The 23,927-nt window shown below is 37.4% G+C and overlaps 1 protein-coding gene across 3 annotated transcripts in view; it reads left to right on the forward strand.

The window, feature by feature from the left end:
• The window catches only part of SKIC3 (SKI3 subunit of superkiller complex), a 67,273-nt gene that overhangs the window by 5,457 nt on the left and 37,889 nt on the right, over positions 1-23,927 (forward strand). Inside the window, exons 4-16 of one of the 3 annotated variants that reach the window (XM_067568666.1) lie at positions 1,571-1,662; positions 2,631-2,706; positions 4,195-4,335; positions 6,862-6,960; positions 7,067-7,175; positions 12,050-12,190; positions 14,717-14,818; positions 15,716-15,855; positions 19,941-20,027; positions 20,125-20,228; positions 20,321-20,447; positions 21,857-22,036; positions 23,686-23,810. In XM_067568666.1, coding sequence (XP_067424767.1) covers positions 1,571-1,662; positions 2,631-2,706; positions 4,195-4,335; positions 6,862-6,960; positions 7,067-7,175; positions 12,050-12,190; positions 14,717-14,818; positions 15,716-15,855; positions 19,941-20,027; positions 20,125-20,228; positions 20,321-20,447; positions 21,857-22,036; positions 23,686-23,810 — 1,523 coding nt within the window. Of the gene's footprint in view, positions 1-1,570; positions 1,663-2,630; positions 2,707-4,194; positions 4,336-6,861; positions 6,961-7,066; positions 7,176-11,726; positions 11,796-11,835; positions 11,880-12,049; positions 12,191-14,716; positions 14,819-15,715; positions 15,856-19,940; positions 20,028-20,124; positions 20,229-20,320; positions 20,448-21,856; positions 22,037-23,685; positions 23,811-23,927 lie in introns of those variants that run through there. The other 2 variants (XM_067568668.1, XM_067568669.1) reach the window with 2 other exon arrangements.

Below are 23,927 nucleotides of genomic sequence, written 5' to 3' on the forward strand. Positions count from 1 at the left end.
GAGTTGTGCAAATTGGACTATGTTGTTGATTTCCACTGTCCTAGACAACAATAATATATACTCCTCAAAATGTTGTGCTGTATATGGTGTGTAAATGATAACCTACAAGTGCTGTTATATTAGATGCTTGTGCTGTTTGGGCACATCGTGAAGCATGTGGCTGTGAGGCTAGGTTGTGGATTCATCTATCTCGTAAAAGGAAATATTTAGTGTATTGCAACTTAATAAAGAGATTTTTTTTGTAATATCAGTATGTTTTAATTTTTTAAAATGCAACAGTTGGACATCTATTGAAATTACCTTAATTGAATCCTCATCAGCCAGTCAGGTTCTGGCTTTTGTGATATAGTACAAAATGGTAACTTACTGAGATGAGATTTTTTTTCTGTTGTCTTTTACAATTAAGATGCTTTATTGTTGTCCATTGGCTGATGTTAAAATGAGATTATACTTAATGTTCAGGTAGTCTGTGTTCCACTTCACTAATCTTAGAAATAGTTTTAAGAAAATGCAGTGAGCTTTTGTCATAATGTAAATGATATTTAAGAACATAAGAATTGCCATACAGGGTCAGACCAGTAGTCCATCGAGCCTATTAACAGTATCCCTGTCTTTTGACAGTGACTAGTGCCAGATGCTTCAGAGGGGATGAACAGAACATGGCAGTTATTGAGTGATCCATCAATGTCGTTCAGACTCAGCTTCTGGCAGTCAGTGTTTTGGGGACACCCATAGCGTGGGATTGTGTCCCTAATCATCTTGGATAATAGCCATTGATGAATCTATCCGCCATGAACTTTTCTGAACCCAGTTACATTTTTGGCCTTCACAACATCCCCTGACAACAAGTTCCACAGGTTTACTGTGCATTGTGTAAAGAAGTACTTCCATGTTATTGTTGCCCCTTTTCGACCCAAGCAGCTAGTAAACGTTTGGGATCCAGGAGATATTCCCGTTAGGAGGAGAAATTGGTGATAGTCAGGTAGTTCTCTGATGCAGTTTTGTTATTTACAAAAAAAGTGTCTCTGAACATGGAAGGAATCTTATAGCAGGAAGCAGTTCTTTTGCTGTCAGCACCAAGAACGTTCTTTTCATCCTGCATCCCTGATCCAAAAACCTCTTTGTAGATTTCTTCCAGGGTCAGACACTACTTTGAGCTGCTTTTTCAGGCTGACTGTCTCTGCTCTCTGTGTTCTGCCTTCCCCACTCCTCACAAAACACATTACTGAGCACCTCTGCCCCGTCAGTTCAAAAACTCCTGGGCAAGTTCACAAATATTTTTTGTATAGGTTCAGGGCTTGTAATTAACATATTCTGACAATTTTGTTAATTGAAGGATGCATTCACACCCAATCTCAAAGAAGTTTCTGAGTTTCAAAGAAGTCACCAGTACTGCTCAATATAACTTTATATTCTGATCTTGCACTGAGATATGAGCAGACAGATCCGTGCACTTTTGCAGAGTCCCATTGAAGGCATTGGGTTCCTTGTGGGCACAGTCAGCTTGCATGCATTAAAATGATCTTGGGAATATCAGATGTACTCTAACATATATTTTACTTTTGTTTAGGGATTAGCAAATTTGTATGAAAAATCTAACCAAACAGATGTCAAAGACGACTTGTCCAATGTTTACCAAAAGCTCTTGGAACTCTATGAAAGGTAAAGAATATATTAAGATTAAATTATGATACTGCAATGTGTTTTCTTAAAATTTCAGTTGCCTGGGAAGAAGTCCTGTTTTAATACCATCACTGATACATGTGATAATCTCTTACAGTAACTAATTCTAATACTCATGTTGTTTCAGAGGTAAGGTCTTGTCGCTCCTAGTGGTTTTCTCTAGTGTGGAGCTGAGATAGATCACTTTCCTATTGTCTTTTTATAAAAAAATGTTTTGGAATAAATGTGATCTAAAGTATTGACATCAAGTATCCTTATGTCATGACTGTATTCATTGGCTTAACGTGTTGCATAGATTGTTGAACTTTATAAATATCGTAACTTTCATCTGATCTTGATGATTAGCATAAATATCCCTAATACATCTACTCACAGTTTTGCTTTTTATAGTCACAGTGAATTTCATTTCTCATTGCATATATATAGTTCTAAACAAAGCTAGCTCTGGTTGTATGCCATCAGTTTCCACAACTGACTGGAGTGTTCTTATTGCTTTGTTTTTGTGATTTTGACTTTGGTTTTGGCTAAAGGACACTGTCAATTTATAAATCACACATCTATTTGAACATTTTTACTTACTTCTGGTACAAGTAACATCTAAGATAACTATAACTGAAAGATTAGGGGGAAATACTTTTGTTCCAGTTGTTTACTTTGTGCAGTTGATAGCATTTAGGATAACGTTACTATATACAGTTTGTGTAGGTTTTTCAAACAGCAACTGCAAAAGAAAAAAACATTCTAAAAAATCATAAAAAAGTTACATTGAGACTTGGAAGCAAGTATATTATCTGCAGCAACATCTAACTCTCTCATTTAAAAAAGGAAAAAAAAAAAAAAAACTAGATTTCAAGTTGGCAATGTTTCTCGAAGAATACATTTCTCCATACTTGTTAGAAAATAGACATGGCCTTTTTGTGGGTTATTTTTTTTTCTTCTTCTTCTAGTACTGATAAGCAGAAGTGGTGTGAAGTATGTAGGAAACTTGTGGAACTGTATCACCAAGAAAAGAACTACCTAGAGGTTGGTTACTGATGTACGGTCTCTTCTTTTCCAATGCAATTATTCATTTTTTTGGTAACAAGAACTCATCTCTCTTAATTATACACCTCTGTTCACCCATCAGCACTTACCACCAAATTTAGAGGCAGTCTATTGAATTGGCATGTCTAAACATAAAAACAATCCTAGAAATGGTTAGTTTATGTTGTATTAAAACGAAGTGGCAACCATTTTGTTCAATACAATGTTCTGAAAATCAGCATGGTGATACATTGTGTCATATAAACAAATTGCATTAAAAATGTTAGTTTTTACGTTGCAGTCAAATATTTGACTATTTCTCAATTTTTAAAAAATTTTTAAATCAGGGACTCAAAAGTTAGGAAATGCCACATCAAAAGATGTCTGTGCATCCTTAATTCTGTCCTCTTGTGTGTATGCATTATGATACATTTTGTAATTAAATGATCACATACTATTTTTAATACAGTACTTTTTCATCTATTCCAGTTTTTTTGGGAGTGTTTTGATTCCCTTGAAGTTTTGAAAGCTTTAACATTAGTTTCATGTAAAAAATTATTTGCCAAGGATTATTATTATTTTGTCAATCTCTGGATAGCCTGAATATGCCAATAGGAAATTTGTTTTCAGTGGAAGGAAGTCAGACACTATAACCTTTCAAAGCTTTGAAAACCTAGATTTAAACACATCACCCCTAGTTTGGTCAGTAGTAGGAGGGATTGAATCTGGGATCTCTGACTCTAAAAGAACAAGGTTTCTGCTGCCTGAACCAGAAAACCCAGATCTGGTATCTCAAAGCAGTATCAGACTCATAAGTTCAGCCTCCTCTTTTTGGTCAAGCCATTAGAGAGAGACAGAGCCATGCTGTGGTTATTTTCTCTGTTTCACTTCTGTTAACAGTTTCAGATTTTAATAGGTATTCATTCTTTGTCAGAATATAATGCTGAGTCACTTCACTGCTGGAAAAAATAATATCACTTGGGTGCTGTTTTCTTTTTTTAAATTGGTCATCAAAAGTATGGCTGATGACCATACTCTCTGTCATGTACTTCATCGAATTCTTTACCGTACATAGAAGCAAGCTACCTTATATGCACTATCAGACCAATTATTAATGCAGATTCCACTATTATGATGGAATTTTTCAAGGAACTCTTAAAGGGTTTCTTTACAGTAGTATTCTGTTATACAAGGTTAAATGAACAATTACAGATAGACCGTCAACTACATCCGTAGTACTAAACAGCTTAAATACCACTAGTCCTATTGACTGTACTAAACAGCACTGTGAAGTAATGTGTCCAATATTAACTCAAGAGCTCTGTCCTCCTGGCACTGTTGCTAAGTGTTAATGCTATTTTCCAGCCACTTAAATTGAGAAATTGTAAATCTCATTTGCAACGGGTTAAAATAGATTGGAGAGATCACATTGAACATCAGATTTTTAAGAGAGTTACAGAATGATTCATTTCTCTTTCCTGTTCACAGGTGGCTCGCACATGGCACAAATTGATAAAGATAAAGCAGGAAGAAGGTGCAGATAATGCAGAGCTCCACCAGCTCTGGAAGAGGCTGATCCAGTTAGTGCCAGACAGTACACAGAATCAAGATAATGAGACTCAGCAGATGGTAATGTTTCTCCCTCTTACTCAAATCATAGAAATGCAGGGCTAGAAAGGACCTCGAGAGGTAATCTAGTCCATCCTCCACCTCACGCTAGGGCAAGACCAAATGTATCTAGGGCATTCCTGACAGGTATTTTCCTAACTGTTCTTAAAAACCTCCAATGAAGGAGGTTCCACAGTCTCCTTATTTCAGTGCTTAACTATCCTTACAGTTAGTTAGTTTTTCCTCATATCTAACCTCAATCTCCCTTGCTACAAATTAAGCGGATTACTTCTTGTTCTACCTTCAGTGGACATTCAGAACAATTGATCACTGTCCTCTATATAACAGCCTATAACATATTTGAAGACTGTTATCAGGTCCTCCCTCAGTCTTTTTTTCCCTCAACATTAAACATGCCTGTTTTTTTAACCTTTCCTCATAGGTCAGCTTTTCTAAACCTTTTATCATTTTTATTGCTTTCCTCTGGGCTCTCTCCAATTTGTCACATCTTTCTTAAAGTGTGGCGCCCAAAACTGGACTCCAGCTGAGGCCTCACTAGTGCCAAACAGAGCAGGACAGTTACCTCCCGTGTCTTTCTTATGACACTCCTGTTAATACATCCCAGAATATTAGCCTCTTTTGCAACTTCATCACATTGTTGACTCATATTCAATTTGTGATCCACTATAATGTCCAAATTCTTTTCAGTAATATTGGCTAGTCAGTTATTCACCATTTTGTATTTGTGCATTTGATTTTTTTCTTCTGAAGAGTAGCACTTTGCTGTTATCTTTTTTGAATTTCATCTTGTTCATTTCAGACCAATGGTCCAATTTATCAAGGTCATTTTGAATTCTAATCCTGTCCTTCAAAATGCTTGCAATCCCTCCCAACTTGTGATACCTGCAGATTTTATAAGCATACTCTCCGCTCTGTTATCTAGGTCATTAATGAAAATTTTGAATGGTTCCATACCCAAGACAGAGCCCTGCAAGACCCCATTAGATACATCCTCCCATTTTGACAGGAAGCCATTGAGAAGTAGTCTGTGCGTATAGTTTTTCAAACACAAACCTTAGAGTTATTTTGACTAGCTCACATTTCCCTAGTTTGCTTATGAGAATGTCATGTGTGATTGTGTCAAGCCTTAGTAAAATCAAGATATATCAGGTCTATTTGCTTCTCTTCCTCCACTAGGCCAGTAACCCTGTCAAAGAAGGAAATTAGATTGGTTTGGCATGATTTGTTCTTGACAAATCCATGTTCCTATTGCTTATCATCCTGTTAACCTGTAAGTGCTTATAAATTGATCGTTTAATACTTTTTTTCAGTATCTTTCCAGGTATCGAAGTTAGGCTGACTGGTCTATAATTCCCTGCGTCCTTTTTGTTCCCCTTTTTAAAGATAGCTATTATGTTTGTCCTTCTCCAGTCTTCTGGGATCTCACCTGTTTTCCATGAGGTCTCAAAGATCATCACTATTGGTTCTGAGATTCCTTCAGCTAGTTCTTTAAGTACATTTGGGTGAATTTCATCAGGTCCTGCCAACTTGAATACATCTAACCTAACCAAATATTCTTTAACCCTTTCTTTCCCTATTCTGGCTTGTGTTTCTTCCCTCTTGTTTTTAATATTAATTATGTTAAGCATCTGGTCACAATTAGTGAAGACAGAAGTGAAATAGGCATTGAACATCTTAGTGGATACACACAACTAGACTTTGTGTGAAATTTTAAAAAGCTCTTAAGTAACAACTTTCAGTGAGAGTAGGCTTCTGAAAATTTTGCCCTTAGGCTCCTAAGTCACTTAGGCCAAGAGCCACAAAGGCATTTAGCCTTCTAACTTCCACTGAAATCAGTGGAAGTTGGGAGCCTAACTACCTTTGTGGACCTGGGCCATAGATCCTTTTGAAAATATTACACACTGTGTACCCCCAGAATATTAGTAATAGAAATGAATTCAAGAGAACTTATGGGTGATGAAAGAATACACTTTTAAAAAGCCATCTGGAGAATAATGTAGTGACTTACATAATTGCTGTTTTTTAAAAAAACTTTAGTGAATCATTATCTTTAAAAGCTCAAATTCATTTTGGCAGTGTTAAGGTTCTATCTTAAAGGCACACAACGTAGGAGAGTCAAAAAGAAAACTTGCATACCAATATTTAATAAATTATGCAAGCTCTTAGCTGTCATAATGGATAGTGCTTCACATGTGCTTTTCTTTGTATATTTTATACCACTGCATGGATTAGATTATTTACCTGCTTCAACTAGTTTTACTAGATTTACTACCAGGCTTTGAACATGATCTGAATAATACTTAAGCACGAAGAATCACCCTGTTATGTATTTTCCTCTTTGTACAACAAAAGTGCTATGAAGACCTACATGGGCAAAATGGGACCAAATAACTATATTATAATCATGTTCACTATATGCTACATACACCCGGTTGAAAACAGTGATTAAAGAATTTCATAAATTCATTGTTTGTTGCTTTCCTTGCTAATTCCCATTGTTATACACTTACCAATTTCTTATTTTAGCTTTTGACTGCATTTGAACATGCAGTGAACTCTGCAGACCCAATCCCCAGTGAAGACCACCAAAAGCTTTACACAGACTTCATTCAGTATTTGTCAAAAGTAAGGATAGTTTAAATTCAAGTGTCTTCAATAACACAAGTAACTCATGTCTAATAATACTGCATGAAAAGCTAAATAAGTTGATTTGATTATTTTTCTTTACAAGTTTCCTCATGAGACTGCTAGGCTGAAGAAGGCCTGTGATGATATGATGGTTTTGTATCCTGCTGTGAGTTGTCCTTTAGAAGTACTATGCTTGCACTTTATTCAGTCAGGTAAGTGGGATGGTTTTGGTTCATTTTTGTTGTTCCAAATCTTGTCTTTTTATACGGTGACTTCTGGGACCATTCTCTGTCTTGCCCCTCACTCCCGGAAGTCCTCCTCACAAAAAAAAGGAACCAGTTTTTCAAGATCTATTACTTCACTTGAGTGAGGGAAGATGCATTGCACCACTTTTCCGCAAAAGTACATTGTCTATATTAGGTGCTGTGTTTCCACCAGCTTGGAGAGGAAGACCGTTTTATCCTAAACTATAGTGTCTCATGGGTATGAAACTTAGTCCTACTGTCCAATCAAAGGACTTCTTAAAAAAATAAATATTCCTTGTTTGAGACCCAGTTCTGGACTCTTGATTCCTTAGTTGGCAGTGTACTCAGTCTCCTGGGAAGAGTGCTTCATGATGCTCAAAAGCAGCCTCTCTAGATAAATGAAGATTAGCTACATGAGGGTTGAAGAGAATCCTATTGGCTCATCTTTGGTGGACAGGATGGTGACCAAAAAAAAAAAAAAAAAAAGTCCTGGAAATGGCTAAAGTGAGAGAATTGGTGATCCAGCATACCTATTTTCTCTTGGCAAGAAAATACATGAATCTTTCTTCACAAGACTTTTTGGTAGGTAGGGAGTAAATAGGACTTTTTAGGGTATTTCAGTGAAATGGAGGAAAGGGAGGGGTCTTCTTAAAAAATAGATTTGTTTGTTATATCTTTTAGAAGGCAGCATGCTGCCTTCCACAGTGCTGGGGTTTGAAACTGTGTTAAATTTCAGTTTCCATCAGTCACTATTGCATTAATATTATACAAGTGAATAGTGGTTTTGTGTGCCTCAGCTTTTGAGTGCCACAGTTGAAACCTTAAAAGGGCTAGAAGTGACTTTCAAGTTGGACACCTGCCCAAAAGATTTTTAAATATATAATCATATCGCCTGGGTATGTCACACAAAAACTAAGTAGAAGTATACACCAAGAATCCATACAGAAACTCCTTTGTTAGGGGTGGAAGAATGCCTCTAGTACCAAGTTTCAAGGAGCTAGGCTTCATGAAAGTAATAAAGCAGCAGAAAAATGGTAATACAGAACTCTGAATTTCAATATTTAAAATAAGTTAATCCAGTGGAAAGGAACCAGAAAGAACAAACCAAACAAGAATAATTCCTCATCAAGAATTCCTCATCAAGTGTGCTTCTTCTCTAGGTGTTTCCACTGTGCTTAACATAATGGGGCCTTGATTGCAATTGGGGTCTCCTAGCACTCCAAATAATATAGCCTAAATGTAAAGATTAAACAGTGTTTTCTTTATTCTAATGTGTCAGTACTATGTTGCAGTCCACTTATATATAAATGGTCATTTAACTGACAGTTTTGTACTTTAAGCAACATGTGTACTTGAAACTGTTCACTTATTTAGAGAAAATAGAACATTGTAAAGATGATTATGGTCAACGCTTCAAAGATCACAGAATACAATCCAGTACACAATATAGAAACAAATTTTACAAAGTGTATTTTTTAGATTATGCTTCCATTTTCTACAGGCTAATCCAGGTTAAACAAATATATAAGAAGTTATAATTGAACAATCATAGGAATGTAGAACGAGATTTTGAAAAATGGGTGTCTAAAGGTAAGGCTCCTACATCCATATTTAAGCACCTAAATAAACGACTTTAGGACTGCTCTAATTTATGCTGGCAGCCAGCCTCAGAATTGGGGGGTCATGAACATGGCTTGATGCTACCTTTTCCTCCTGAGCTGTATCAAGCACAGCTCAAACACAGTCCAGGATCCAGTCTAGAGTGTTGAAACTTAAGAAACGGGAAGTCAGTTGAATCCCATCTCTGTACCCTTATGGAAATTAGAAATTTTGTATCTAGCAGTAGAATCTCTCTAATTTGTCTTCATTCTTCTGGTAGCAAGGTACTGCAGTTTATCTCTATAAAAATGTTATGGGTTTATCATCAGTCAAATAATTATTGTCATCATTGATAATGCAACATTTTGGTGACTGATACACCACCAATTATAGAGATCACAGGTAATGGTAACTTACAGCCTTCACTCTCCCATGAGTATTTGTGGAAATGCCCAGAATCTTGAACACTGTAATCTCTAAAGGTGGATTGAATTTTGCTTTGAGTAATTTAAAGAAGGTGGTGGATTTTACTAAGATTTAATCCTTCTTATCCCTCATAGATTTGTTGGCCCTAGTGTTCTGTATTCCAGTATTCCTTAACACTAGACACTTTTAAAATTTCCATTTTGAATAATCTCATTTTAAGGTACGTTTTTGTAAGAGCTCTTGACCAAGCTGCAGCTTGGTCTAGGAGACAAGGTACCCAGCTTGCAATCATTTTTAAAGGCATGAACTAGTTAACTATCCCAGCAGAACGCTTCTATCTGAGAATTTCCCAGGGAGATTACAGGGTGCACAGCAGACTGAGAGAACAGTCATCCTGAACTGTTGCCTCACCTGAACAGTCAGTACCTGCTTGTGCTGGTGCTAAGATTTTAGCAATAGCTTTCTAGGCTGGTCTACATTACAAACTTACATTGGTATGTTTATGTTGCTCAGGGGCATGGAAAATCCATACCCCTGCATGATGCAGTTATACTAACCTAATCCCTGGAGTAGGCAGCTCTGTGCCAAGGGGAGGGCTTCTCCCATCAGCATAGATATGGCCTTTTGTGGAGGTGGATTAAGCTCTCCTGTCAGCATAGTAGCATCTTCACTGAAGCACTACAATGGTGAAGATGTGCTGGTGCAGCATTTTAAGTATAAACCCGCCCTTAGTATACTAAATCTTCATGACCATTTTTTTCAGCACTCGGGTATAAAATATACTGGACTTGGCTTTTTTGTTGTTGTAATATTGTGTGCATACTCTTACAGAATGTGGATTCTCTTCCAGGCCCCCTATACACAGCGCTGCTCCTTATGTATGCTCTGCAGCATACAGTCTAATTATTGATTTTTTCCCCCCTCAACAAATATTTGAGTATTTCTGAAAAGCCTTTAGTCACTTTGCAGTGTAAGCATATTTACTGTAAAGCTTGGGCTTCTGTTCTCTCTGACACTCAGCTTATTCAAAGTTATCCATCACTGTTTTTCTGTTCTGTTGTGGACAAGTACTTTTCTTTCCCTCTTTCCTTGACTTGTATGCGGATGTCTTCAAGTCAATATGATTCAGTTTATGAAGATGAATGGAAGAGATACTGAACCTCATTCATGGTTAGGTACCTATCCAATCCCTAAGTAACCAACTTTTAATGTGGGGAAAGGAAGGAGTTAAAGCATTTATACTTGTAGTTTTTTAAAAAAACATTTATTATGTAAAGTTTTACAAATAGGAAATGCTCATGATCAGAAAATAAAATGCTCTAAAAATAGAAGTTTTTTATATATATGTAAAAAAAAGTCAGTGTTCCATTATTGCCTTGCAGAAATGCATTTATAGCCATCTGAACAATTACTTTAGCCTGTTCTTTAATCTTTTTTTTAAAATCTGTGTCTTGCTTTCTACTTTTGATCTCTGCCTTCCTTCCCTCAGTCTGCATATAACTTCAAAGCTGCCATAAACATGGGAAAGTACACAAGTTGTATTTTCTTTTAAAAGATTGCACAAATTAATTACTGTGCCACTAGGGCTGCAATTGTTTAATAGTGATTGTATTTCCCTTTTGTATTGGTAACTAAAGATGAGCAGGTCATGTGTATGGATATCAGAAAAACCACTGACATCCTGATTTGCTAATTGATCCCCTAAATGGACAATCTCATATCTATCAACCAGCAACTGAAGTGTTAGAGATAAATTGAGATTGATAAATAGATAAATACATCTATAAACAATTGTACCATAAAGTAGGAGAGTCACCACGCAAACTTCTTTGGCTTAACTGTGCTCTTTATACACAGCATGAATCTTATTTCAGCTGCTCTTAAAATATCATACCTTAATGACATGGTCAGTTAGAGCAGGCTGGAAAGTCATCTTGATCACTTGGGAAGTTTAATCTTGCCTGTAGCTCATGTAGGGTTGACAATAACCTTCTGGCATACAAGAGACTCTAGCCTAGTGGTTAGGGACTTAGCTGGAATGTGGGAGTCCCCTGTCCACCTGAGGGCGGGAAGGGATTTTTAACAGGGCTTGGCCACCTCTCAGGTGAGTACTACAATCACTCAGCTGTGGGATATTCTGTTGTGGGGCTGCCTCGGTCTCTTTCCTGTTGATGTTGTTCTACTGAGAGGAAATAATTTGGGGGGAAAAAAGTCATTGGAACCAGGGGGTCTGGATCTTCCATATAAGTGCTCTAATCACCAAGTTACAGATTCATTCTCATGCTTGTGTGTGGTCTCTCTCACCTAATTTTTCTTTCAAATTGGATTATGGATTATGTAGTCAGACTGCAAGATCCACTGTAGTGGCCTTGTGGGATGGGGAATTCTTATTCAGACAAGAGTTAATTTTGGCTTGCTAGTGGCAGCAGGTGGGATCTTCAGCTGGGTCAAATTGAAAGGCCCATCTAGAAAGTGGTTTCCCTTGAGGAGAGGATGACCTTTAGCAATTTAACCTGAGTGGTTAATTCCAAATTTACAAGTTACAGTATGTGGTTCAGACGAGTTAAGTACCTGTAGTGTTCCTTGACTTCACTATGTGTAGGGTACTTCTAAAAACTGGTTGCTACTTTTAGAAATCATTGTATGGTAGGAAACTGCTATTAAAATTCAGCCAAATTATGTGCAAGGGCTAAGTAAACTAATTACTTTCTAAATCTATTGCATAGAATAAATAGTTAAATCTTCATTTGGTCTTTATCAACTATCAAACTGTGGTTTTGAGAAAATTTTTTTTTTTTTTTTTTTGGTAATACTAGGTAATTTCACTGAAGAGGCCTTGCATTGTTGTTGCAGGCTTATGGAAATGGATTCAAGGAGCAGTCCAGGCCTTATTGGTTTAGGTATCAAATCCCTCCAAGAAAAAAAATACGAAGAAGCTGCCAAGAGCCTAACTGAAGGTAAACATACAATATAAAAAGAATGGCTAAAGGGTTGCATTGTAATGAATATTTCTGCTAAGTACAATTGTTAAATTATACTGGAGTTTTTTTAGGGTTTGTGCTCAAAGTGGAAACAGTTTAGAGGAACATTGTCCTCTTGAAATCTAGCCAATTTTAAAAAAAAGTTGTTTCAGTTACTAGATCTGCTCTTAAGTTCCTTTGCTAATTCTGTGGTGTTTCTGCAAGGGTTTTTTCTTGTCGGGTTTTTTTTTTTTTTTTGTTAAACACTTTTTTTCCTCTCACCTTGTTGCTGTACGAATTTCTTCACAAACCCAAGGAGAGAGGATGCATACTATACAAGAGAAATTGTGAAATTGACTATGTTCTGGGGTAGACAAAACAAGCTCAGAAATGTAACTTTTCTTCATTAAGCTGTGGTGTCCCTTTAAAAACTTGTTTTTATATATATTTTTACATTTAAAATTGTCTTGGTCTTCAAAAGGGAATCTTTAAGCTTTTCTACAGCAGCTATAAGTACTGCAGTGTTGTATGTTAATAAACTAGTATTTGATTTATTAGTGGCTTGGTTGCACTCAGACATACAAGGCTTTCTTAAAATGGGTCATGAGTATAGCTGATTGGAAAATAAGGGTTTTTTCCCTATGAAAAACTTCAACTTTTTGACTGGAAACCTGAAATATTTCAATTCACTGATACCAGTGGGGTGCCTCATGGGAGTTATAGTCTCAGGTGCCTCAGGTCCCTAGCCACACTATATCTCCCATGATGCACCATGGCCAGGGATTCCTATTGTACTACTTCTCCTTGCTAAGAGAAGAGAGTAGGATGTATCATGGGAGATGTAATCTGGCTGGGGGATCGTGGTCCATAGAGACGAATGGAGATGTGAGGCATCTGAACGACAACTCCCATGAGGCATGGCAGCATCATGTACATATTGAAATATTTCATTTTTTGGCCAAAAACACTTAGTTTTCAGGCATTCAGCATTTTTACATAAAACCAGTTTTCTGTAGAAAATAAATATTCTTTCCCCTTCCCTCCCCCAAGAAATCTACACTTAAAAACCCAGTTTTCTGTGGAAAGTAGGCACTTTTGACATACAACTGATTTTTTGGGGTAAAAAAATGGAATTCCTGAAAATTTAAACGTTTGGCCAAGAACTAAAAACACTACAAGCACCCATCATAATTAACTGAAACTTCAGGTTCAATTAGTTCAACGGCTTATACAGGAAAGAATGAATGATCTGGAGCAAGTGAAACTGAGTCTTTGCTCATTGTTGAGGTTAAGATTTTTGTCGTGGTTATTCTTAGTAAAAGTCAGGGATAGGTCATGGACAATAAACAAAAAGTAATGGAAGCCTGTGACCTGTCCCTGACGTCTACTAAAATAATTGTGACCTGGGGGAGGGGGGAGGACTGAACCCTGGAAGGGGGGGATAAGAGCCTGAGCCCCATTGCAGAAGGGGCAGGGAGGACCAGCACCTGCCATCTGCGGCAGCTGGAGATGTGGGGGCCCCCACCGGCTGACAGCGCCTGCCGTGGAAAATGTCATGGAGGTCTCTGAAAGTCACAATCCGTGACGTAGTCTTGTCTTTATTCATTGCTGAACTGCCCCCTCCCCTCTCCAAATACCCCTGGCATTGTTTCTTCTAAACCAAAGATTGTCTGTGATGGGGAATACAGTTAATGCCATTTGTGTGCCTGCTGAGTTTCATCTAGTTTTGCTCATCAGGGGATTGCTCTGAGGGAACTTTATACTGTGACCTGGTAAGGGAAGTTGAATCTATTATTGATAGATACCAGTGGACAATCAATGTACCTACACTTTAACAGATTGGCTCAAGTTTTATTGGGGGCTGGAGGCTGGGGTGTGTGTGAATAAATCTCAGGACACCAGTGAACTCCTCAATTATCACCAGGTTTTTAATTTTCCTTTTTAGGGAAGGCTAGTGAGGTGGTTGTGGTGAAATAGCTTGAATATTATCTAAGTCCTTCAATTCCTTTGATCCCTTTCAGTCTGTCTTTAGACTGGGTGGAGCTCATGGTGTATTGGCATCTGTAGATCTTTTGGTGGTGGACAAAGACCCGAGGAGAAATTTTTGGAGCAGTCTAGGAGATTTTGATGCTCATCTCCCATTAAATGGAAATTTTTGTATTCAGAATGAACATATACCTCTAAACCCGAGTGTTGTGTAATTCCTTGCTTTTTCCCCAGTTTCTTGCTGGATAGAAAGAACATTGTGAAAATATTGAATGTGTTGTAACAGCGAAGCTTTGCACTTTTCTTTAGTTCAACCTAATCTCATTGTTAGCTGTAAGTGGCAAAATGAGGTTATAAGTCTAGACTAAAATAAAATAAGATCTCTATTTGGGTCTCCTTGCCATTTAGTATGGTGGTTCATCATGGTGTGTTTGTGATGGAACTGTAATATACTACCACTTCCAACAGCCAGCAAGGCTATCTGTATTCCCGAGATTTGTTTTAAACAAATATTGATTATAAAAATATTTGTTCTAGGTTTGCAGCAGACCAGCCAATGTCAAGCGGCATGGTGTTATCTGGCAGAGGCGCAAATGAAAATGCATAAACACAGAGAAGCTGTTCTTTCCTGCAATCGAGGTAATTATCCTGTAGCTGAAAGGAGTAGTAGTTTCTTGTGTTTCAGTTCATATTAGATTAGAAATTAAGATTACGGTCAAATTGTTAGCTTACATTGTAGCAAATTCAAAGAAGTGAGTTATATTGTGCTGCTGAACTATAACTATCCTAAGAAGTCTTATCCCAAGGCTAATAAGATCTCTTATTTTCAAAATGTTAGTGGAAAAATAATTCAGCTGTAATGCCAATTGAAGAAGTTAATGTCACAGTTACAAATAGAAGGGTACTCTGCATGGACTTTTTAATTTTCCCCTTCTGAAAGGGCCCACTGCAATTAAAGGATAAAATAATATCTAGCTAGATGTATTCAGAAGGTCCACTTTACACATGTCCACCTTCCAGTGATGCTTAAGCTGTAGAGTTGTTAAACTGTCTTGATTCTTAGCTATTATTTATTGCAGCAATTCCCAAAAGTGTAATTACTAATACTAAATTCAACCTATATTTTATTCTACACAAATAAGGGAAAGTTAATTTTGCTGTTAAAGGGACACTGTCGGTTCAAAATGTCTGAAAACTTTGTACCTAATAAGTTACAAGATTTCAGTTCACTAGCTGGAAAATGAGTGAAAACAAAATATTTCCTTTTTCTTCAGTTTCTTCTGTATGTTTGACTATATACAAAGTGCTGTCAATTTCACATTCTTCCTAGTTATAGTTAATTGCTCTGTTGCTAAAAAGATTATTCAGAGAACAGCAGAACAGAAAAGACCAAATAACACACTTTAAAAAAATCTTAAAGAAAAATCCAGTCATCTGTCAAACTGGAACACTTAAATAAACCTCAAAAAATGTTAAGTTGACTGTGCCCTTTAAATCGAGCATGGGACTAAAAATGAAATCTTTCATTTTTAACAGCTCTTAAGATATCTGGACAATTTGATGATACTAGTGCCAGTCTACAGCAGAAACACCTTGCCCTTTGTTTGAAAGCAGAGGCTCTGATTAAAATAGCAGGCGCTGACACTGCGGAAGAAGCCATTAGCGTGCTTGAGCAGGTATTTTTGGCTGATAGCTTGATTTTCTTTAAATATACTTGTCTCTTCCTATTGCACTCACAATCCAAAGATGTCTCTTCTCTCCCCCCTCCCCTTTACTTTATTCCCAGTGTAGAGAATTATTTTATATCAACAGTATTTGGCAAAACCTGTGTTCTTCTCTTTCACTTTCTGCCTCTTTTTCCACATTCTTAGTCACTTCCATCTCTGATGTGGCAGTCACTCTTCTACTATCAATCTTTAACTTTTCAACCTCTCTCTGATGACCTCCATTCTTGCTCCTTAGTACCTCCGGGCCTTCTTTTTGTTTTAACTTTATTTTTGTTTTCATATAAAATATAAACACATAATGAAACAAAACATACATAAATACAGATACAAGATGTAAATCCCATACAGAAAAACAAAATTCAATATTTATTAATTGTCAAATCTGGAGAACAAACCCCGCAAAAATCCTGAACCCATAGACGTTATGCAGAACATCAGTTATTAAAGTGACTAAATAGAAAAATAAGTGAGAATATAACTTGTGGGATTAATATATATTAAACTGCAAAAGTATGCAGTAGTTTCATGTATGATCAGACATCCTCGTATTTTTTCCCATTATGGCAGTAGAAGAGAGCTCACTAAGCTAGTCTGTGTATGAGAGGGGAATTGCAGAGTTCCATTTTCTCAAAATAGCTATTTTAGTGGCCAAAAGAGTTACTGCACTCCGTTCCTTAATGTTAATTTGTTATACCAGCTCATCCAGCACCCCTAAAATACAGAAGCTTGGAGAAGAAAAGATAGCAGCACTTAGAGAGCACTTAATATGGTGTTCCAGAACACATGCACTTTTTACAGTGAAAGGTTAGCATGTGGCGGTTAGCATCTCCAGCATTCACTGTGTGTAGCCAATCTAGCCTTAAACAAATGTTCTATACTCCAGTAGTACCTGTTTAATATCTTGTTCTGGCAGAATCACAAGGATGAAAAATTTGAAGTGTTATTCACATTAACTCTGGTTCCTTCTTAAAGTCCAGCTCTGTTTCCTCTAGTTCATTGGTTCTCAACCAGGGTACACAGAAGTCTTCCAGGGGGTACATCAACTCATCTAGATATTTGCAACAGGCTACATAAAAAGCATTAGCAAAGTCAGTACAAACTAAAATTTCATACAGACAATGACTTGTTTATACTGCTCTATATACTATGCCCTGAAATGCAAGTGCAATATTTATATTCAATTGATTTATTTTATAATCCTATGGTAAAAACGAGAAAGGAAGCCATTTCTCAGTAACAGTGTGCTGTGACATTTTTGTATTTTTATGACTGATTTTGTAAGCAAGTAGTTTTTAAGTGAGGTGAACCTTGGGGGTACACAAGGCAAAGCAGACTCCTGAAAGGGGTACAGTAGTCTGGAAAGGTTGAGAACCACTGCTCTAGTTGACTTCTCTCTGACTTAAAATATAGTCAATGTTTTCCCATTATCTTGAAGCACTCTTTTTTCACTAATTTCTGGTGACAAATACAGAGAGGAGAGAATGAGGGACAGCTCCTACTTGCTGCTTTACTATCCAGTCTTCTTCGTCTCCCAAATCTGAGAGCTTGGCTACACTAATAAAAAAAAAAAAAAAAAAAAGGATATGTCGACTTACAGCCATTGCTTTAATTACTGCGGTGGCTGATGTCCACACTGCCCTCCATGGGTCAGTGGAGTGCGTCCTCACCAGGAGCACTTCCATTGACATAAGGGGTAGTGTGGAGAGCTGAAAGCCCCTTCTCTCAGCTCTCTGCCAGGATCCCACAGACTTCCGGGCTCCTCGTGGGCTACCCCTCTCCTCCTTGATCCCAGCCCGGGCAGCTGTGTGGGTACTTCTCACCTCCCCAGTCCCAGCCAGGAGTCGGGGGCAGCTACCCAAGACTTGCCCAATCCCAGCTCACACCTGGGAGCTGGGCTTCAGCTGCTCCAGGCTTTCTGATAGCCCTTCCACTACTGTAAGGGGACGCAGTGTCTACGTTGACGCTACGTCGCTCTAGCTATGCCGACAAAAACCCTACACCTCTTGTTGAGGTGGTTTTATTTTGCTGAATAAACAGGGCAGTTTTGTCGGCGTGGGGGATGTGATTGCAATGTGTGCAGCAGCACTGTTTTGTCGACAAAAGCTGACTTTTTGTCAACAAAACTTTCTAGTGTAGACCAGGCCTTAATGCATGCCATTTACTCACTGCTTAGACTGCCCCTCCAACTCTGTCCTTGACCTTCCCCATCTGCTTGCTACACTCCATAGAAACCACTCTGTCCAAGGTAACTTAAAGCCAGCTCCTATGTAAACTACCGAAATGCTTTCTTTTCCTTAGTCTCCCTTTATATGAAAGATTTCAGTGTTTTGAAGCAGACATTCTTTACTCTCCTAATTCTTCTCTCTTAATTGACCTTTCTTCTGCATTAATGGCTTCTTATCCTGCCCTCTCACCTGTCTGGCATTCTTCAGGATTTTTTACATTTTCCCCTCTCCTCTTTTTAACAACTCCATTGTCTTCCAGGCCTGCAATTTCTTTTTCTTTCTCCATACTCTTATACATTTAGCAAAACACTGGCTATCTCTTGTCTTATTTAGCTTGTTTGATCTTTAGGATCGTAAATGTGCCTCACAAAATATTAAGACACTGTAAATGTACAGCACTGCAAAAGTCCTGTTTTAATATATACATTTAAGGACCTTATACTGTTACTACCAATGATTTATCTCTTAATGATCAGCCTGCCTTTCCCCTGCAGTAGCAAACTAGTCCTCTCGATGTGTCACAGGGAGGGCTAGGGCAACCACTTCTCACAAGGTCCTAACAATATAGTAGCTACACATCTGGGAGTTTGGCCGATTTGGACTGTTTTCTGTGCTTTTGTTTTGTCTGTCCAAGGTTCTCCACTAGAGCCACTCTGCAGTTTCATGTAGTGCTGGTTACTTCATGCCTATTGTAATTATCTTCCAGTCTCTCTCAAACTGTCAAGTTGTTACCTGAAAAATGTGAGAAGTCCTTACTTTAATTTATAGAAAACTGTTCCTTCCCTCTTATTGAAACTCTTTCCATTTTGTACTACTTGGTTAAATTACTTTCAGCTAAGCTCTACAAAAAACCTTGCTTTGTGCTATGCTTTGCACTCTACTTAACTCTTTTTCGGTTGGGGGCAAGGAGAGTTATTAAGCTCTAATGATTTTATTTTCAAGTGATGATATCCTAAGTTATCAGTGCCACTTAAGCATTTAACTATCTTTTCTGATAAATCAGTAATGCTTTTTAAGATGATTGTAAACTGTGGAAGGTCCACTTCCAATGTCAAATCACATGTTTAATATGACTATGCCCTTCAGTCCTGCCCTTAGAGATTCAGTGTGCATCACCTTATATCTTGAGGGAGAAAAACTGACTGACACACATGCAGAAATGCATAACTGATTTCCAAAGATAACACGTTGAAGCAGGTTTTACTTTGGACAGTTGCACTAAGCTTCATATTAATTATTCTGCAGTATGTACCTTAAGTTACTTTGCTGTCTGATTTTTGGAAACATGGCTCTAAAAACGTTTGCTTAAAATGGTTAAATCCATAACTATAAAATGTGATCTAATGGTACATTAAGCTTCTTTAGAGAAGATATGCAAATCTTATTTTAAAAATAAAACTCTACCATTATGTGTACATAACATTTTCTATACCTAAAGTCTTTTTACTTGCCTACCTACATGCGGTAACACACTTCTTTGGTTGCTATGATAAATCAGTAGAACAAAGGCCAATTGGTTATAACTTTCAAGGGTCTAAAATAACCCACCTCCAAAACTTAAATTCATTTATGTACTGAATACTTCTATTGTGAATGGCAATCAACACCTATTCCTAGAATTACTTAATTTCTCTAAAAGATTTGAAGCACAGCCATAACACTTTCTAAAAGTGGCTTTTGAGGATAGAGTTAATATAGTTACTATTTGTATTAAGAATAGGGATAGGTCTAATACCTTAGATGAGTAAAAACTTACTTATTGTAGGATTCAATAACGTTTCAGCTAGTGTTCACTATTTATTTTTCTAGATTTCAGATATAAATAATGACCCAGTGCTTGTAGCTCTCAAAGGTCAGGCTTATCTGAACAAAGGTTTGATTGATCAAGCTTCAAAGGTAATGTATTCTTTTTCTTTTAAATTGAATTTTTTATTCCTGTATGAAACTGGGAGAAAAAAAACAAAAACCCAAAGCAAAACATATCCTTTGGCAGGTTGCACAACAGCTTGTGTTGTCCCACCCTCACCTGGCAGAAGCCCATGCTCTTGAGGGTTTGATTCATTATACCCAAAAGAATTATCAACAGGCAGAGAAAAGGTAAGTTGTGTGTGCCTTTCTAAGGTGGGAGAGAACCTTTTAAAGGATTTGTATGACTTTATTTTTTCCCTTGTGCCCTCTCTTTTACTTAGCTTTCAAAGAGCTATTGAAAGAAAAGCTGAAACTGCAGAGTACCATCACTACCTAGGACTCACCTACTGGTTCATGGGTGAAGAAATAAGGAAAGATAAAACAAAAGCTCTCACTCAGTTTCTGAAGGTAACAAAAACACCTTTCACATGTTCATAATAAAACCTAAATTAGAAAATGTATTGGCTGGAATGGGGCTAATGTGTATCTAATGTTTCACAAGCTGAGGGTTTGGAAAGCGTGCACGAGACAAAGAAAAAGTGGAAGCTGGGGAAATGGATCACCTGGCAAACTCTTTCTTGGAACCACGTGACTCCTTGAAAGCTATCTGCCTCCTCACCTTGCTCTCAGAGACTCCTAATGCAGCCAACTATGGTAGTGAATTTGGAAGCAGCTTCTGACCTACCTATTCTCCAGGGCTATGTAGTCCAGGAGTGGATGTCAAGCTTGAGCTGTGCATGCATTTGAGGAGGTGGGAAGAGAAGCAAAGAATTAAAGAGAATTAAAATGGGGAGGAAGAGGAGGAGAGACCAAAAAGGAGGGTTGGAAAATTAAATTCAATTAACCAAATTGAAAGGTTGGGTATTGATTTAAATAAACTGGGGTTTTCCCCTTCTATGTAGAAATGAATATATTCACAATTGTGATGCACACTACTCACTTATGGCACATGGTGAGCATTCTGCATTCTTGTATTTTTGAATGGATTATAAACTTGGTTTTAAAAAAAAAAAACAAAAAAAAAACTGGTGCATCTGTTTAAGACTTTTTTTTTTTTTTTTTTAATAAACCCAAACCACAACCTTTTACCTCTGTGTATACAGGGGTATTTTTGTTCTCTCTTTCTGGCTGGAAAAGAGCATTTATATGCTTCAACTTGGACAGTGAGGAGTGAAATAATGACATCCCCCACCTACTGCCTCCAATTTGATCTCTGGTGTATGCTGGACAATATGTCCATAGAAAGTGACGCCTTTAATGCTAAATTATTTATATATGTTGGCCTTTTTAGTTGATTACTACAAAACTATCACTCTGCTGCTTGCATTGTGGCCTTTCAGACTTAAACAATAGCAAATACTTAAGTTCCCGCTGTTAAGAGTGTTTAAACTTTCGGACAGCAAAATTAATCCGCTTGAAGTTCTGCATGACGTAATGCAACAAAACTATAAGCACAGTATTAAAAATGACAGGTTTTTTTTAACTATTGTAATAACACTCAAAGTGCTTATTAAAATAATGAATTGTAGTGTTCCCTTCACAACTGGCTTGTGAATGTTGCACATCAGACAAAACATTTAGCGTATTTATCATCTTCAGTAAATTCTCTGAAACAACTGAGTAGTATTTTGTTCTAAAATGGTGCCTAATTTTAATATGTTCCCTTTGCTGCTACATGAGAGGTTCACAAGTAACTTTTACGTTTTGGTTTGGTATGGCCTCTGTTGTATAAATATTTATACATCATTAGACTTGTATATTTATAATTATGCTTCAAAATGCCCCCTATTCTTTTTCTTTGGTGTGACTGTTCATAGGCTGCAAAATTAGACAGCTACATGGGAAGCGTCTTCTGCTATTTAGGCCATTACTACAGAGATGTAGCTGGAGACAAAAGCAGAGCTCGTGGCTGCTATAAAAAAGCTTTTGAACTAGATGGAACTGATGGAGAAGCTGGAGCAGCAGCAGTAGACTTAAGTGTGGAACTTGGAGACACGGTATTGTATAGCCAACATTTTTTTGAGCATTTATGGTCCAATTTGAAGTAGAACAGATTTTTTTGTCTTCAAAATATGTAGAGATTTGAGATTGGACACTTGGTCTCTTTTCAGTGCTTAGTAATGTTATAGCTTTAGCCTTACTTGACTTCTCCGCTTATAAATTCTGATTAAACTTTTTTGGCAGAGAAAATGTGGCATAATTTCTGAGCCCAAGAATTAACATGATTTTGGGGGTGGAAGAGTTAATTAGTAAACATGTAAAACTCACCGTCAGTCATACAGACTACTCAGTCAAACAATGAAAACTATCCAAAACATCCTCCTCAGACTGTTTATTTTTAGATGTTACCTGTGTTAACTCTTGTAGCCTATTTAAAAAACCAAACCCCATTCTTAATAATTTCACCATAACAATATAGAAGTCTGGAAGCCTAGGGATAGGAACACAGGTCATAGGGCTAGTAACAAAAGGTCTCAGTAGTTCTACTCATAGTAGAGAAAACAAAGATCTTTTAATGATGGTAGTAATATTTCTTTTTTCCCCAGCCTCCCAAGTGACGTCATAGTTACTCTAAATGTTCTAGTTGAGGTGGATGGAACACTTAATTAACAGGGAGAAGTTTGAAAAATAAACTGTCTTTAGACTGTATACTGGAGTCAGATTTCGTATGGGGCTTCAATGAACTGCAAAGTCTTCAAAACTCATGTCTCCTAAAGTCTAATGTTCTTATTAGTAGATTTTTACAAAACTTTCCATCAAGCAGTTTTCTAATGTACAACAGTATTACCATCTATCTATCACAGATTAAACACTCACTTTGAACCTATGCTTAATTAATCTCGTCTTCTAGATCTTTAATGGTTCTCTCCGACCCACCCACTTCCACCTCCCAACAACTAGGGATCAGTTTTCAGCTGTAATGCCTCTGTTCAGACAAGACTCATCTGAGATTCAAACAAATCAAATTTAGAGTGTAGGGTTTGCATAGCTGCTAGAATTTTCAGTGAAACATTTAAAGTGACCCATGTCTGAGTTTGTGTAGGTTTCCACTAGGCATAAATGGACTCAAAAGCACTGATGGCTAGCGGAGTCCATGGAGGGAGGAGACAAATTGTTCTTTGCCTCCGTAGTAACCTCTGCATTGCAGTAAGGTCAGCTGAATCAAAGTTTTCTATAATTCTTCTCCCCTTTCTTCCCCTCCCCTTCCATCTTCTGTCTGCCTTACTTTAAGAGATCTGATAAGGGAGTGGTGAACAAAAGCTTTAAGTACAATAATGTAAACCCCATATAATGCCCATGCCATAGACTAGGTACAATTTCATCTAGAGGATAAGAATCTTGATTTTTATCTTCACGTGAGTTAAAGATCAGTCTGTGCAAACCAGTCCCACTATTCCCCTTGTTAAAGAAATAACATAACTAAAACATGGCCCATTCCCAGAGAACAGTTCATAACTAATGTATTCTATGGGGGTGATCTGGAGAAATTATAGGCTTTTTTGTTTTCTCTGTTAAAGTAACTGACCTGTTTCCACTACTTGAGTAGTATAATAAATAACTTGTTGGACAAATGCATGTATATATGTATGTATTGTATGTAAATTTACCAAAATGTATCTAATCAGATATTTTGGGGTTTTGTTAGGAGACTGCTCTGGCAATCTTGACCGCAGTAACTGAAAGAGCAAGTGCGGGTACAGCAAAGTGGGCCTGGCTTCGTCGTGGACTTTACTACCTGAGAGCCGGTCAGCACTCTCAAGCAGTGGCTGAGTAAGGGAACTAGTGATTGAGTTAAACGAGGTGTTCTCAAACTTTTTTTTCTGGGAACCCCTTTGAAAATATTTCAGGCTGTGATGATCCCTCTCCAAAAAGTGATGACCCTCCCCC

The sequence above is a fragment of the Emydura macquarii genome, unplaced genomic scaffold (assembly GCF_026122565.2).
Source record: "Emydura macquarii macquarii isolate MOO-44397 ecotype Brisbane River unplaced genomic scaffold, CSIRO-AGI_Emac_v2 contig_2897, whole genome shotgun sequence".
In the NCBI taxonomy this organism is placed as follows: domain Eukaryota; kingdom Metazoa; phylum Chordata; order Testudines; family Chelidae; genus Emydura; species Emydura macquarii.